General features: G+C 44.4%; 1 protein-coding gene and 1 pseudogene across 2 annotated transcripts; both read right to left on the bottom strand.

Moving 5' to 3' along the window:
- Nucleotides 1-1,344: 1,344 nt before the first annotated feature.
- LOC143585035 (tryptophan synthase beta chain 1-like) lies at nt 1,345-2,695 on the bottom strand. The gene is made up of 3 exons (XM_077066923.1): nt 2,331-2,695; nt 2,160-2,254; nt 1,345-1,662 (listed from the first exon to the last, which is right to left on the bottom strand). The coding sequence occupies exons 1-3, from the start codon at nt 2,642-2,644 to the stop codon at nt 1,478-1,480; spliced, it is 594 nt and encodes a 197-aa protein (XP_076923038.1). The 5' UTR covers nt 2,645-2,695; the 3' UTR covers nt 1,345-1,477.
- Nucleotides 2,696-12,639: 9,944 nt separating this feature from the next.
- On the bottom strand, nt 12,640-13,906 carry LOC143585029 (tryptophan synthase beta chain 2, chloroplastic pseudogene; annotated as a pseudogene). The gene is made up of 3 exons (XR_013144480.1): nt 13,610-13,906; nt 13,097-13,453; nt 12,640-12,708 (listed from the first exon to the last, which is right to left on the bottom strand). The product of XR_013144480.1 is annotated as a tryptophan synthase beta chain 2, chloroplastic pseudogene (transcript).
- Between the last annotated feature and the right edge of the window lie 1,564 nt (nt 13,907-15,470).

Below are 15,470 nucleotides of genomic sequence, written 5' to 3'. Positions count from 1 at the left end.
GAGGACGTAGCTTTTCTTAGAGTGCTAGTAATTGTTGCATGTTAGCTTTCTACTACCGTTATCTTCCTTTGATATCTTGTCTACTACTATTATACTTTGGTATCATGTTATGATTATTGGTAGTTTACTAATAGGGCTAGCTCCGAGAAAGCAAAAAAAGTTTTGGACCGAAGACGTAAATTTTTTTGGGCCTTAAGTGAAAGGAGTATTTTGTTGGGTTTAAAAATTTTAATTTTATATGCGTTTACTTGGTTATAATTTGGGTTGTGTAAAAAACTTTTGTATAAAAATATGATTAAATACGTCTCAAATAAGACTAGAACCCATTACCTTTTGGTTGGGAGTAATACCCCTTTGCTACTAGACTAAACTAGTGATTATGTAATTGAGTTTAACATTAAATATACATATTGTTTTAATAAAAACACATATATAATTTTTTTTTTTTAAATCAGGCCTAGCGGAGTGTCGGGCCTCTGGTCGTCGACCACCCAGCCACCCCCAAAGGGCCGGCCCTGTTTACTAACAATATATTGTTATAAGTTTTGAAACCATCCCTAGCACTATATACTTTATAATTTGAATCATGCCTGTGATGCAGGTCTTTTCCAGAGGCTAAGGTTATCTTTGGAAGCAATCTCTTTGTACCTTGAGATAGATGTGTGGTTGTCTACATCTCATCCTACACCGAGACCCCATCAATAGCTTAAAATATGTGGGATTTTTGCAGGGAATGGTTGTTGATGTCAAACCTCTACTTGATATCTTAGTGGTCGTAAAAAGGCTTGGGGATATATATGTATGAGAAAGATGTGACCCCTTATAAAACAAATTATCAGTAGTCACGATGCATTAAATCTAATTCAACTTGAATAAGTAATAAAAAAACTCAATGTTGGTGAAATTATTAGAAGTTAACTGATTTTGAACTAATGTGGTGATCATTGATTTATTTTAGGCTTTTGGAGATTTGCAGCCCGGTCATGAGATGAAAATAAAATTAAGGAATTGGATTATAAAGAGCCAACAAGTCCACAATATGAACGCAGGAACCAAAGCTAGGTACGTGTACTATATTAATATGTTAAACACCTGCGTGTGTTGCGAGACAAAGGTTTATTTATTGTAGGCTCTAATATATCTTAAGATTTTGGGGAAATCCTCAAAATGGCCATTTTGACCTTACCTTTTCCAAAACTACCATCCTTCTGAAGAAAAAAAATCCCCAAAATGGCCACACAAAAACCACCTGCCACCCGCCGTGCTTTGTATTTCATGTTTCTTAGTCAAGCAACAACGGTTATATATTTGTTTAATTCAAACTAAACTAATCATTTTCTTTAACTTTCACATCAAACGAAACGTTTATTGCTAACCATCGTGATTTTGTTTGGAACATAAGATTACTTCTATATCTACCATCTTGTTCATCTTGGATCTCATATATGTATACACATTTTTTACGCTACTAAGCGTATCAAATTTCATTGACAGGAATGCTGTTGACGACTGTAGTGACATCGTTGTACCCGTTGCCACTGCAGCTAACTACAACTTTCGCCCCATTAGGCAGCGTAGGACAAGGCTTTTCAAGATATGCGAAGGCATGCGACGCCTCCAATGCTGGAACTATCCCTTCAAGACGACACATTATTTTGTATGCTGCATTTCATCAATACAAAGACAATAAGGTTCAAGCACTACAAGACATTTCTACCACTTATAATGTATATATATGTAGTAGTTTTTGTTATACGGGAAATCCCCAAAATGTTCATCTTACTTTAAAAAAAATGTCAGCTTGACCAAAAAGTTCTCAAATGTATATCTAAAATTTGTCAAACCCAATAGACGCCGGTATTCTACACCTACAACAAGCAGCCATGTATACATAGTTCTCATGGGGTACAAAGTATTTCTGAGATCCGACAAACTTTTTGTGAGTTTTGACGACATTTATGTGAGTTCCGATGGAATTTTCTTGACAACATATATTATTAATTTTGATACGTGGCTATTTATAATAGGTTGCCAATCCGTCACCTGACATTTATAACAGTCAGGTCCGACGGATTTGGTAAAATAGTCATTTTATTTTTACTTGTTGCGGTAAAATGGACAATTTGGGATTTTTCGTTCTTATATGTATATATGCTTACCATCAAGAGCTTCTTTATCAGTAACTGTATGACACTCAATTCTGCCAGCATCTTTTAGAAAACTTAGTTCTGGACTTACTCCTGGAAACTCCAAACTGCAAAAGAAACAAATTAGTATTTAAGGATCTAATAAGACTGAACAATAGTTATAAAACCAACAATAATACTCACCCACTAGCAACAGATTTCGTTTTTATAACTTGGCCTTCTTCATCTTGTAGCAAATAACACATGGCTCCATGATAAACACCAACTTCACCTCTTACAAGACTCGCCGAATGTAACTCATCGGTGTTAGTTCCGACTCCACCACCCTCAACTCCAATCATCCGAACTTTTTTGTCGCCGATAAATTCATGAAACAAACCTAATGCATTGCAACCAGTCCCTACACAAGCAACCAAAACATCTGGAGTACCACCCCACTTCTCCATTGCTTGTCTTCTTGTTTCTTTTCCAATCACCGAATTGAATTCACGAACCATGGTTGGGATTGGGTGCGGGCCCACAGCCGTCCCTGCTAGGTAATAGCCTGTTTGTAGGTTTTTGAAGAGGTAGGTCCCAGCAGAGCCCAGTTGGACCCGCAAGACTCACCTTGAAGAGGGACGTCTGCGCAGAAACCAACTGGATCCGCAGGACCAACCATGCTCAGAGACGTGACGTCCTTACGCGCAGTACGCAAGCTGTTCCCGCAGGAAATGCCTCCCGATGGTGAAGGACTCCGCCTGTTCCCGCAGCTTCGGATACAAGCCATCAGGGAAGGCCACCCGCGCAGCAAGGCTACACGCACAAGGCACTTAGCTCTCAATCATTCAGTGTCACCTGAAGGAATGAGCAAAGCCGGGAACAATCCCGCACAAGGGCAGGAGGGGGAATACTCCCGCCCAAATAAGCCAGTCCGTACGATACGGGAAGATCTTCTGTACTGTACCTGACGAGGTATGGGAAAAAGATCTGACTAAAGATACGACAGCTTATTGACAACAGTATGGCGAGCATCATGCTCCTGTACTGTATGTCACTATTAGCCGCTGCCTACTCACCAACTACTGCCATACCACGTGCATAGCCGGCAGTTGGTGGAAAAGGAATAGTACACAGCAGGCCTGGTCACTATCAGCCGCTGCCTACCCACCAACTACCAGCAGGGCACGTGCGTAGGCCACTGTTGGTGGAACAGGAACACTGTTGCAGCCGGCCACACCTCCTTGGAAACCTACCTTCGGCTATAAATACCACAAATGGTATGATCATCTTATCTCAACATATCTTATCATATTATACCTGATATCTGCTCTAGCAATCTCTTAATATACATTTATATTTAAAGAGCAATCTAGTCTGATTCTCACACCGGAGGGTGGTCACAAGGAGGAACCCCCCCCCTTCTCAGTGACAAGCTCACGGTGTCTGTTTTGCAGGTTATCAGAAGAACCATCTTCTCCGGGTCTAACCCCTCGTGGGAAACAGCTATCCAACCCCCAGGTTACCCGTAATCTGCCCGGGGACCGGTTAGTGTTTCTTCATTGGCGCCATCCGTGCATAAAGCTAGAACTTCATTTTTCTCCAGTTTTTTCAAACTTCTAGAAAGATGGTTAAAGAAACTCCGGTAACCACAACCCCAGCTACTGGGGGGAATACCGGCAACACAGTTTTTACAAACACTACCCCGGCTACCCAAGCCGGGGCAAGTGAAGTAAATTTTACGAACACTACCCCAGTTACCCAAGCTGGGGCAAGTGCAGTAAATAATCGCTCACTGGGAATCACCGATACCCAGTTAGAGAAACGAACAAGACTCCCCCGCCAAACACTCGATGAAGTTAAGGCATGGGCGGAGGCACGTCAAAAGGAATTCCAAGCTGAGTTGGACGAACGCTTGCGTTCCGTCCAACAGGCTGACGAATTCGAAAAACACTGGGACGATGACTCGGAGTCCGACTCCGACGCGAACCCTCGCCATAGGGCAAAAGGGAAGCGTAAGGAAACGGACTCCCAACCAAGAAGGCATTTTGGAGAAGCCTTCAAACCAAAAAACACAGGTGGAAGTCCACGTGACTTCTCTAAAACATTCAGACCAAATGTTGCAAATGCAGGAACGTCCAAATTTGCAAGGGACATTGCAGAAGCAATTGCCCCAAAAAGTGCCAAACAAATGTCCAGCATAGGCACATATGATGGTATATCCGACCCAGATGATCATTTGAACAGATTCATAGCGGGGGCAACCGTCAGTAGTTGGACGGAACCCACGTGGTGTTACATGTTCCAAATGACGCTTGTCGGGGCTGCTAGAGCGTGGTTCGATCGTCTACCGGTCAACCACATCTACGACTGGGCAGACTTCCAACAGAAGTTTAGCCAACACTTCAGCCAGCAAAGAAAGTATACCGAGGAGCAATGGACAATCCTCAAGTGCATTCGAGAAAAAGACGAATCTTTGCTAGACTTCATCACTCGCTTCAATTCGAAGAAGCTAAGTCTGGGTAACATTAGCGAAGATCTTGTTCACGCTGCCTTTATTCAGGGCGCGAACGACCCAGAGCTCATCCGCACCTTAACGGGTAAAGATGGCATGCCATCCACATGGGATGCCATCATGACAGCAGCTAAACGCTTTGCGGAAACGGAAAAGCAACTGGGTAGAGATCTCCCACAGAGCACAAACCTCTACACCCAGAAAACAAGAGAAGACAACGTCCTTACCGCCCGATTAAACAAAAAGCGGAAGCTAGGCATTTGGCAGTCAAGGGTAAACTTTGACACCTCATCCGGCTTGCAGCATCGGTTAGGCGGAAGGGATAACGTACAGTCAAACAAGAACTCCAGATGGACGCCGCTCACCAAAAGCGTCACCGAGATATTCGCTACTGAGGAGCTCCCATGGCCAAGCGTGCGCAAGGAAAGGTATTTATTAAATATTGACACCCAAATAGTGTCGCGAGTAATGAAACAATACGTGGCGCCCCGATGTATAATCCGCCATCGGTCGGGGTGTTACAGATTGGTATCAGAGCTCCGTGACTTTAGGATAGGTGGTTAGACGTAACGACCTAGATTACCTAAGAGTCCCTTCTCGCGCATGAGAAATATCTCATGTTTGCGCGCTAATTGTTATTTACTCGATACTTATAAAATATGCTTGCGCATACGCAGCACTTGATTTCATGTTTTATTCGCGATCTTTCGATTTTTATTGTTAAATTTCAATCTATTTCTTTACTTACATATTCGTTTGTTGTGGGGATTGAGAATCCGAGAAGTCATGGTGGTACATGAATAGTTGATTTTCAATTACCATTAACTTTATATTTTAAATTGAAGATTTGAAAAGTCATGGTGATACATGAATTGTCAATCTCCAATATTCATTTACTCGATATTTTTAATTGAAGATTTGAAAAGTCATGGTGATACATGAATGGTCAACCTTCAATGCTCATTTACTCGATATTTTAAATTGAAGATTTGAAAAGTCATGGTAAATAATCCGACATCGTCACAATGCTGATCGGAGCAAATACTGTGACTTTCACAGGACAAAAGGCCACAACACCGAAGAATGCATAAACGTAAAAGACATGGTCGAAGCATTTGTCAGAGATGGGACGCTCGCGCACCTCGTGGCGCAATGAACGCTGAGCAGGCTGATGCGTGTAGAACCCCAGCTGGGGAAAACACGAATAAAATTCCAGCTTCAATGTGGAGACTACATGCTGCGTAAAGAACGAGATCCCGAACCAGGTGCGTATCGGCTCGATGGCACTCCCATCCCAACAACATGGAAGGGAGCTCATTTACACAGTTTGCATGTAAATCAATTCCAAATTTGTAAAGAAAAGGCCAAGAGCCACTTCTAATGGAAATGATTTTCCTTAAAACATCGACGCTGATGATTTTACATTTATACTTTTATGAACTATCAACACGGATATGCCGGTTTTCACCGCATAATTACGTGAAAAGTCGTTGCATGGGGAAGGCGGTAAAACCCGCATAAACCCAAAAAACGGCAAACCTTCACGCAGGTCAGATATAGGTAAAGTTTAGCCATCCTACTAAGTGCAAGTGACGGTCCTACCCGCACAATCACGAAAGAGGAAGCAAAACTTCACACCTATTATCTACCACGTTCAAAGGTTAACTTATCCTCAAAAAGGATGAGGAAAACCTACACGCAGGTCAGATATAGGTAAAGTTTAGCCATCCTACTAAGTGCAAGTGACGGTCCTACCCGCACAATCACGAAAGAGGAAGCAAAACTTCACACCTATTATCTACCACGTTCAAAGGTTAACTTATCCTCAGAAAAGATGAGGAAAACCTACACGCAGGTCAGACGTAGGTAAAGTTTAGCCATCCTACTAAGTGCAAGTGACGGTCCTACCCGCACAATCACGAAAGAGGAAGCAAAACTTCACACCTATTATCTACCACGTTCAAAGGTTAACTATCCTCAAAAAGGATGAGGAAAACCTACACGCAGGTCAGACGTAGGTAAAGTTTAGCCATCCTACTAAGTGCAAGTGACGGTCCTACCCGCACAATCACGAAAGAGGAAGCAAAACTTCACACCTATTATCTACCACGTTCAAAGGTTAACTTATCCTCAGAAAAGATGAGGAAAACCTACACGCAGGTTAGACGTAGGTAAAGTTTAGCCATCCTACTAAGTGCAAGTGACGGTCCTACCCGCACAATCACGAAAGAGGAAGCAAAACTTCACACCTATTATCTACCACGTTCAAAGGTTAACTTATCCTCAGAAAAGATGAGGAAAACCTACACGCAGGTCAGACGTAGGTAAAGTTTAGCCATCCTACTAAGTGGAAGTGACGGTCCTACCCGCACAATCACGAAAGAGGAAGCAAAATTTCACACCTATTATCTACCACGTTCAAAGGTTAACTTATTCTACACTTGGAAAATTGCTAATTTAAACTAAAGTATGCAAGTCATATAACGTTTATAAAGCAAGGAATCCAGAGAAAGTAGCGGTCTTACCCGCACAAAGATTTATATTTCATAAATATTCATTACAAGAATGGCCGGGTAACTACCCGCCTACAAGAAAATAAATCTATACAAGATAAATCTATCCTAGCAGTGGGAAGGGATCTTCAGGATCAGGCTTCAGGGCCACTTCCACTAGGACCAGCACCATCAGTAGATCGTGGCAGTTCAAGGAAAGCTTTAAGGATAGCTAACCCATCATCAGCAGCAGCAACTTGATTCACCTTCTCCACCACCGGATGCGGGAAGGCGGCGTACTGATTCACTGCTTGGTCGTAAACAGCTTCAGTATCAACATTGTACAAAGGGAAGTTGGAAGGCGGGATGCCTTTCTCAACGAACCCTAGACCAAGCAGGAAGCCGACCTTTTCCCCATCCTCGTGAGAAGCGTTGAGGGCTGCGCTCATAGCATCGTCATACGACGTCTCAGCAAAGACTCGATGCACAACCTACAAAAGAAAATATACAAGTGTCAAAAACCTTTTCTATTTACAAAGAAAAGCGTAAAGACAAGAAAAGATTACCTGAGACAACGCTTCTCGAAGAAGCCATTCCTTGGCAACCAGGGCTTCTTGGAGGGCAGCTTGAGCTTCGTTACGGGCGCGATCGGCTTCACTCTTGTTGAGGTTGGCAAGCAACACTTCTTTAGCCGCAGCCTCTTCGACGCCCTTTAGCTTACGCTCAGCATGGTCAAGCACCCCCCTCTGGTCCAGGATTTCTTGGAGCTTTTTGGCGTCTTCCATCGCCAAGGCATCATGAGCCTGCTGGAGAGCCTCTAATTTGGCTTTAAGCTCCTCATTCTCCACGCGTAGAGGCTCAGCAACAGCTTCAGCCTTGGTGGCCCTCTCGGTTGCGTTCCTTGCAGTTTCCTTAGCCAGCCGAAGCTGTTCATTAACAGCTTGGGCAGCCTTGGAACGGGCCTCGAGCCGGGCCTGAACTTCAACCTCGAGGGCCTTGAAGGCCTTCTCCTTCTCCGCAGCCACTGCGGTAAGTTTTTGGTTCTCCTCCCGGACAGCCTGCGCCTGAGCTACTTCTTTAACGCGAGCTGCTTTTAACTTGTCGTTTTCACGACAAAGCAGCTCGACGCGCGGCTGCATCCGGGCCAGGAGAACCCGAAGCTCATTGCTTAGCCTACCCTCCTGGTAGCTAGCCATGGCTTCCCCCAACGCACCACTAGGAGCAGCGTGACGAGCCCACTCCACGCACTCCACAGGGGTGCGAAGGGTTGTTCCTCGGCGAATGTTCCATCGTGGAACATACAGTTCATTGGAATCCGACACTGCAAAAAACATAAAGCAGTTAGGAAAAGATGATATATAAAAATATATATATATATATATAAAATAGGCCAAAAGAACCCTACGCACCTGTAGGGTCAATAACAGGCCGATAGCCGCCGAACCCATCACCTGAACCCAAGGGAAATCCATCCAAGAGGTCAGGCAGATGGGAAGGTGGCAGAGATTGGCGAGAAACCCCATGCGTACCTGATGGATCGGCCGTCGTTGCCGATGGCGGGGGCATGGTAGCAGCCGCCGCGGTCGCCGCCGCGGAATCCGCAGCAATAGTAACCGCCGGCTCGGTGAAAGATGCAGTAAAAATCGCACTCACAGCCGGCGGTGACGTCATCACAGCTGGAACAGTCGGCTCAAAGGAGTGAGCAACTGAACCAGCGGAAGCAGGCGCAGCTGCCTGGGTCATCGCCTCAGGTAGGCTGACCGGGCCTACCGTCATTGGCGGAGAGGTACTCCTCTGCGCTCCACCCTGGAATGCGTCAACATTCACGCCTGCACAAAGAAGATAAGTGTTAAACAATATTAAACTATGAAGCTAAAGAAAAAGGAAGTTTGTACTTACGGGTTTTCTTGAGCCTAAAGGTACGGAGAGGCGGGGACGAACCCGATGGAGCCGGCCTCTTTGCGCCGGTCACCGTCGTCTTCTTGGGCTCTCCGGAGGTGACAGTCGCAGCCTCCGGAGCGGTGGTCTTATCACCACCGGGATTCCCCGCAACCTCTTCGCTCTCGGTCTCCGAATCAGACCGAGGCGCTGGATCGGCAGTGGAGGCCACCTTCTCCTTCCCCTTCCCGCCGGCAGCCTTCTTCTTCCGCACCAACGGAGGACCATCTGCGGATTCCTCATCAGAACATACGATTAGAGGAATTCCAGCAGAGGTTTCAACATTGAGGGGTCGAGGGTCGAATAGCGCCTTACCTGGCCGCCTGGCGCTAAGGATCTCATGGCCTAGCGGATAGACCTCCACGAACCGATCCGCCGTTTGTTCTAGGATGGGCAACTCGTTCTCGTCTAGAGCACGAGTACCCATCCGAGCGGGACCGTCAGCCTCCCGCGGGTTCAGGAGCGACTGCAAGTCGTTCCCCTCTGAAATAAACAGGAAAGAAGTTAGAAGAAATTCAAAATCAACAATAAGAAATAAAGCATACCGTAAGAAACAGAGTTCGAACCGTATTCGAGGACGATTGGGATCTTATGCGCATCCGCAGCCTTCCACACCCGGCTCATCCCCAGCATCACCATCCCGGACTCCGCAAACCGGTAAACCGGAGATTGGACCCGAGATATCTTCGAGAACCATTCCGCCTCCTGGTAGTTGGAGGCGTGAAGGCTTGGGAGAGCTTGCCCATTCTTAAACTTCATGGCAAGGGGGATGGCGCGAGCGGAGATGTAGAACAACTCCCGCTTCCACGCGCGAAGACTGCGCTCGGTTGCGCAAATCTTCAAACCCTTGATTCGGGTTATCAGGGTATACCACCCCTGGATGCACCTCCAAGTGTAGAAGGTCATCAGGCGGTCAACATAGGGCTCAATGCCCAGAATCCGGCACACCCACTCGAAGTGGCGAACCTTGGCAATCGCCATCGGATGCACCTCGGTCAGGTGCACACCGTGCCTCTCAAGGACACGGTAAACAAACTTTGTCAATGGGAACCTAAGATTCCCATAGACAAAGGATGCAGCATATACCCCGATCTTGCCTCTGGGGGCATCGTACACAGTCTGATGGGGTTCAGGAAACTCAGGCTCGAGAGACTCGAGCATGAACTTCCTGACGACGTACTGGTACAGATCGACAGGCAGAGCACACTGGCACTCGCCAGCAGTACTCTTGTCATCGGCTGTAGATTCGAGATCACGAGACATCTTGCAAAAGAAGAAGAAAACGATTTCGGGAGAATGCTTTCCTGAAAAGGTGAGTATTCGCCGGAAATCGCTTAGAAGATGAAGAGAAGAGTGAAAGTGTGGATTACAAAGAACCCTCTCCCCCTTTATATACTAATCGCAATTAATGCGATGAAATTAATGCGGAAGAGAGAGAAAACGAAGGTGCAATGAAACTATGACACGTGGCAAAAAGCAAGCTGGCAACAGCTGTTGACAGGACGCATACCATTAATTTCGCGGCCACGCGCCCGAAAAATCGCGCCCACGCGCCTGAAAAAGCGTCTGGAATGACCATGTACTGTCACGTCACCATAACTTCCTGCACGTCCTGACACAGTCAGAAGAAACCGTCGCACGACGTTTCAGAGGTTTGGACTGTTCTTATCTTTCCACCAACTCTTCGAATTTCAAAATTCAAAAAAGTAAGCGGGAAAATACCCCTTACCTTGGCAAACAAGTAACCGTAAGACGGATGCGGGTACAGTGTTAAGGCAAAACCCTTCACATACCTAGCACCCGCAGGGAATTGAAGCCAAGAAAACCTTGGCAAACAAGTAACCGTAAGACGGATGCGGGTACAGTGTTAAGGCAAAACCCTTCACATACCTAGCACCCGCAGGGAATTGAAGCCAAGTAAACCTTGGCAAACAAGTAACCGTAAGACGGATGCGGGTACAGTGTTAAGGCAAAACCCTTCACATACCTAGCACCCGCAGGGAATTGAAGCCAAGTAAACCTTGGCAAACAAGTAACCGTAAGACGGGTGCGGGTACAGTGTAAAGGCAAAACCCTTCACATACCTAGCACCCGCAGGGAATTGACGCCAGGAATACCTTGGAAGTAAAGTAACCGTAAGACAAGCGCGGGTACAGTGTTAAGGCAAAACCCTTCACATACCTAGCGCTCCGCTGGGAATTGAAACCAAGAAGGATCTTCTGGGCAATGCTTGCGGAAACGGAAATAACATCCCCGCATAGCGGGAACGTCGAGAACTACGTTGTTTGAAGCTCCAGGATGGAATTGGTGGTTTTAACATAATTGATCACTATGTTCAAAACTACCAAAACCTCATGGAGAATCCACACAAGTGGGACTCAACGCTCCTGACTTGCGAGGAGGTTACAGACCTACCCGCATCATACCCAAAGACCAAGCAGGAAACTCGGGAATTTCTGCAAGTGACAAGGACTTCCGCGGGAGGAATCCCCATGGAAAACCTTAAAAAACCCTTTTCAAAACCCTTTGCTTAAGTCCAAAAGTTCACCTCACTTTATTAAACACTCATGAGAAGAACATTGGACTGGGGGAACTTGAAGAGGTAGGTCCCAGCAGAGCCCAGTTGGACCCGCAAGACTCACCTTGAAGAGGGACGTCTGCGCAGAAACCAACTGGATCCGCAGGACCAACCATGCTCAGAGACGTGACGTCCTTACGCGCAGTACGCAAGCTGTTCCCGCAGGAAATGCCTCCCGATGGTGAAGGACTCCGCCTGTTCCCGCAGCTTCGGATACAAGCCATCAGGGAAGGCCACCCGCGCAGCAAGGCTACACGCACAAGGCACTTAGCTCTCAATCATTTAGTGTCACCTGAAGGAATGAGCAAAGCCGGGAACAATCCCGCACAAGGGCGGGAGGGGGAATACTCCCGCCCAAATAAGCCAGTCCGTACGATACGGGAAGATCTTCTGTACTGTACCTGACGAGGTATGGGAAAAAGATCTGACTAAAGATACGACAGCTTATTGACAACAGTATGGCGAGCAGCATGCTCCTGTACTGTATGTCACTATTAGCCGCTGCCTACTCACCAACTACTGCCATACCACGTGCATAGCCGGCAGTTGGTGGAAAAGGAATAGTACACAGCAGGCCTGGTCACTATCAGCCGCTGCCTACCCACCAACTACCAGCAGGGCACGTGCGTAGGCCACTGTTGGTGGAACAGGAACACTGTTGCAGCCGGCCACACCTCCTTGGAAACCTACCTTCGGCTATAAATACCACAAATGGTATGATCATCTTATCTCAACATATCTTATCATATTATACCTGATATCTGCTCTAGCAATCTCTTAATATACATTTATATTTAAAGAGCAATCTAGTCTGATTCTCACACCGGAGGGTGGTCACAAGGAGGAACCCCCCCCCTTCTCAGTGACAAGCTCACGGTGTCTGTTTTGCAGGTTATCAGAAGAACCATCTTCTCCGGGTCTAACCCCTCGTGGGAAACAGCTATCCAACCCCCAGGTTACCCGTAATCTGCCCGGGGACCGGTTAGTGTTTCTTCAGTTTTCTATCCATCCCCTAGTTGATTCTGAGGCTGCTGCCTGGAAACCTCCATCAACAGGCTTAACCTATACATACATATAGTCAATAGTATTAATTATTTCCTTCAATTTGGATATTTATTGGAGAGAAAAAAAAAAAAAGAAAAAGACAAGTGTATTAAACATTGATTTGTTGTTAAAGAAATAAAAATGACAGTTTTTAATTATCTTTTCCATCATTAATTATTTTGTGGTTGAATTTGTATTAATGGGTTGGAATTGTTTTTTCTTGATTCTCAACTTATATCTAAGAAGGTCCTTTTTAACCTTTTAGCTCTTCAAATATATGTTTATACTGTTATTTTGTATCCATGTTATATTTTAAATAAAAATATAAACAAATTTGCATATAACTACAAAGATTTCATGGGAAACTTCACTTTTTAACAAATACTAATTTGGGAAACAAAATTACCTGAGCTCCAAGCAACTCCATGAGTTGCACATTTGAGGGTTTTCTCAGCATATCTTTGGTTCCAATATAAACAGTACAATCTAGAGAAAACTTGGCACATACAGCGGCAGCTGCAACGCCATGGTGACCGGCACTTGTTGCGGTTATAATACTCTTTTGGCCCATCCGTTTTGCCAAAATGGCTTGTGCAACAACATTGTTCATCTTGTATGATCCTCCATGGCTCAGATCCTCTCTTTTAATATATATTTCAGGACCTTCCCCATTAATGTTCTTGTAGTGATCGGTAAGCTTTTCCGCATAGTAAAGAGGCGTTTCACGTCCTACGTAATCCCTCATTGCTGTTGCTAACTCCATCTATACATGTTCATATTTTTTAAGATCAAGGATCAGTGAATATAACAAAAGGAAAATAAATAATTACGTTCGATTTTTATTTCTTAACTATATATCAACTTTTACATCGAAATAGAAGGCAAATGGACGTACGTGAAGAAAGATTTTATAACCAACCTTAAACTCGTGATCAAGCAAAACCGAATTGAACTCAGCTTCAAGTTCTGCCAACGGAGACATGAGGACTTCGCCTACGAATTTTCCTCCAAAGCTTCCAAACTTCCCGATAATCGGAGCATTTTCTAACGAAACAGTAGCCGTACTTAATGTCTTTGCACTATATTTACTTATGTAATTTAGGTTTGTGTTGAGAGTTGGTGGCTCAATTGGTACCACCTTTCCTACACAAGGAAGAGAGAGGGTTGTGTAATTGCATGCCATTTTTAGAAAAAATTGATGTTGTAATTGCTATATGTGGTGAGTAGTGGCTAAGGTTTTAGAAGCATATATATAATGCAATTCATAGAGGTGATTTTACACGTTTTAAAAGGAAAGATTAAGACTACTAATTAGAGCTTATGAAACACATGTAATATTTGTCCTCTTCTTTTTAGAAAAATGAAATCACACAAGGTTCTCATTAAATTATTTTTGGAGTAGTTTGTTTAGGAAAGAGACATACAAGTAGGTGTTTTAACTGTTTTTTGGAACCTTTTTATTTTTAGACATTTTGCTATACGTAGGTAACCCAACTTGACAAGTTCAATTGGGCGTGTAACATCCCTAAATTTCTAAAGTAATATTTAATATATTATTTTGTCGGGTGAAATAAACGAGTTAGTGGAACGATAATAATAATAGCAAAATATGAAGAATTAGTAGGATAATTAGATGGGATTAGATATGGACCAAAAGGAAATATGGGCCTTCGGTCCATGGGCTTAAGGGAGTATAAATACCCCTTTAAACCCCAATCCTTTCCATTCCATCCATTTATCCATCCTAATCTCTACACGCTCCAAAACACACAACCCGAACCAAGATCCAAAGGCGAGGACCCGAGCTCGTTGGTGCTAGATCGTCGTGACGAACCAAAGCAACAAGGCCAGCTCGTGTTCGTAGTTCGACTCATTTACAGTACGTTTATATCGAGAACTTGTTCGTTTAGGTTGGATTAGTATAGAAATGATAGATCTGTGTTTGTATGGTAAAAACGAATCCAACAAAGCTAAACTTACTGAAAATGGTTACGATTTGATGGGTTAATCGATTGATAAAAGAACACGTAACCTTTATGCCTAAATCGCACCCTTTAAACATCGATGTTAGGTCGATTTGATGGTTGGGGTTTGTAGGCGCTGGTCAGACGATTCCGTGGATACCTAAATCGAGTTATTTGGTTAAGAAACGAAGATGATTAAGGACGAACAGTAGCTGCAGCCGACAACTTCGCCTGCAAGCTAAGTTCGCCTGATGAACTCGCCTGCAAAGCTAAGTTCGCCTGATGACAACTTCGCCTAAAGCTAAGTTCGCCTAAGGTTTAACTTCGCCTAAAGCTAAGTTCGCCTAAGGTTTAACTTCGCCTAAAGCTAAGTTCGCCTAAGGTTTAACTTCGCCTAAAGCCAAGTTCGATTAGAAAATAAATTAAAAACGATAAGTAAAAGTAAGCTAATACTAGGCCACCAGATTAAATCAGGCGAGTATTGATACGTGTAACTTATACAGTCAGCCGAGCTCAGTTAAAGAAGGGATTTACAACTATCGGAGGAAGAAGCAGAGTTCATGTGAGTTTCTAGCCCCATTCCTTGTTATGTTTTCGGGGCTGTGTGCATACTCGATGTGTTGTTAATACATTTATCCTAAGTGATAAGTGTATGCCATATGTGATATATGTGATGGATATGAATGATTGCTTGTCGGTACGCGAACGATCTTCGGATATTGCGCGTACTGTCAGGTCAAAAATAAAGGTACGAATATTATATATCGAAGATCTATGAACATTACAAATGAATACTTGTCGGGGCGTGAACGATCT

The sequence above is a fragment of the Bidens hawaiensis genome, unplaced genomic scaffold (genome assembly GCF_021521415.1).
Source record: "Bidens hawaiensis isolate Kalapana, Puna unplaced genomic scaffold, B.hawaiensis_p1.1 tig00033540_1, whole genome shotgun sequence".
NCBI classification, from domain to species: Eukaryota; Viridiplantae; Streptophyta; class Magnoliopsida; order Asterales; family Asteraceae; genus Bidens; species Bidens hawaiensis.
The sequence above is the reverse complement of the archived record's forward strand: the minus strand, read 5'-3'. Positions and strand labels throughout refer to the sequence as shown.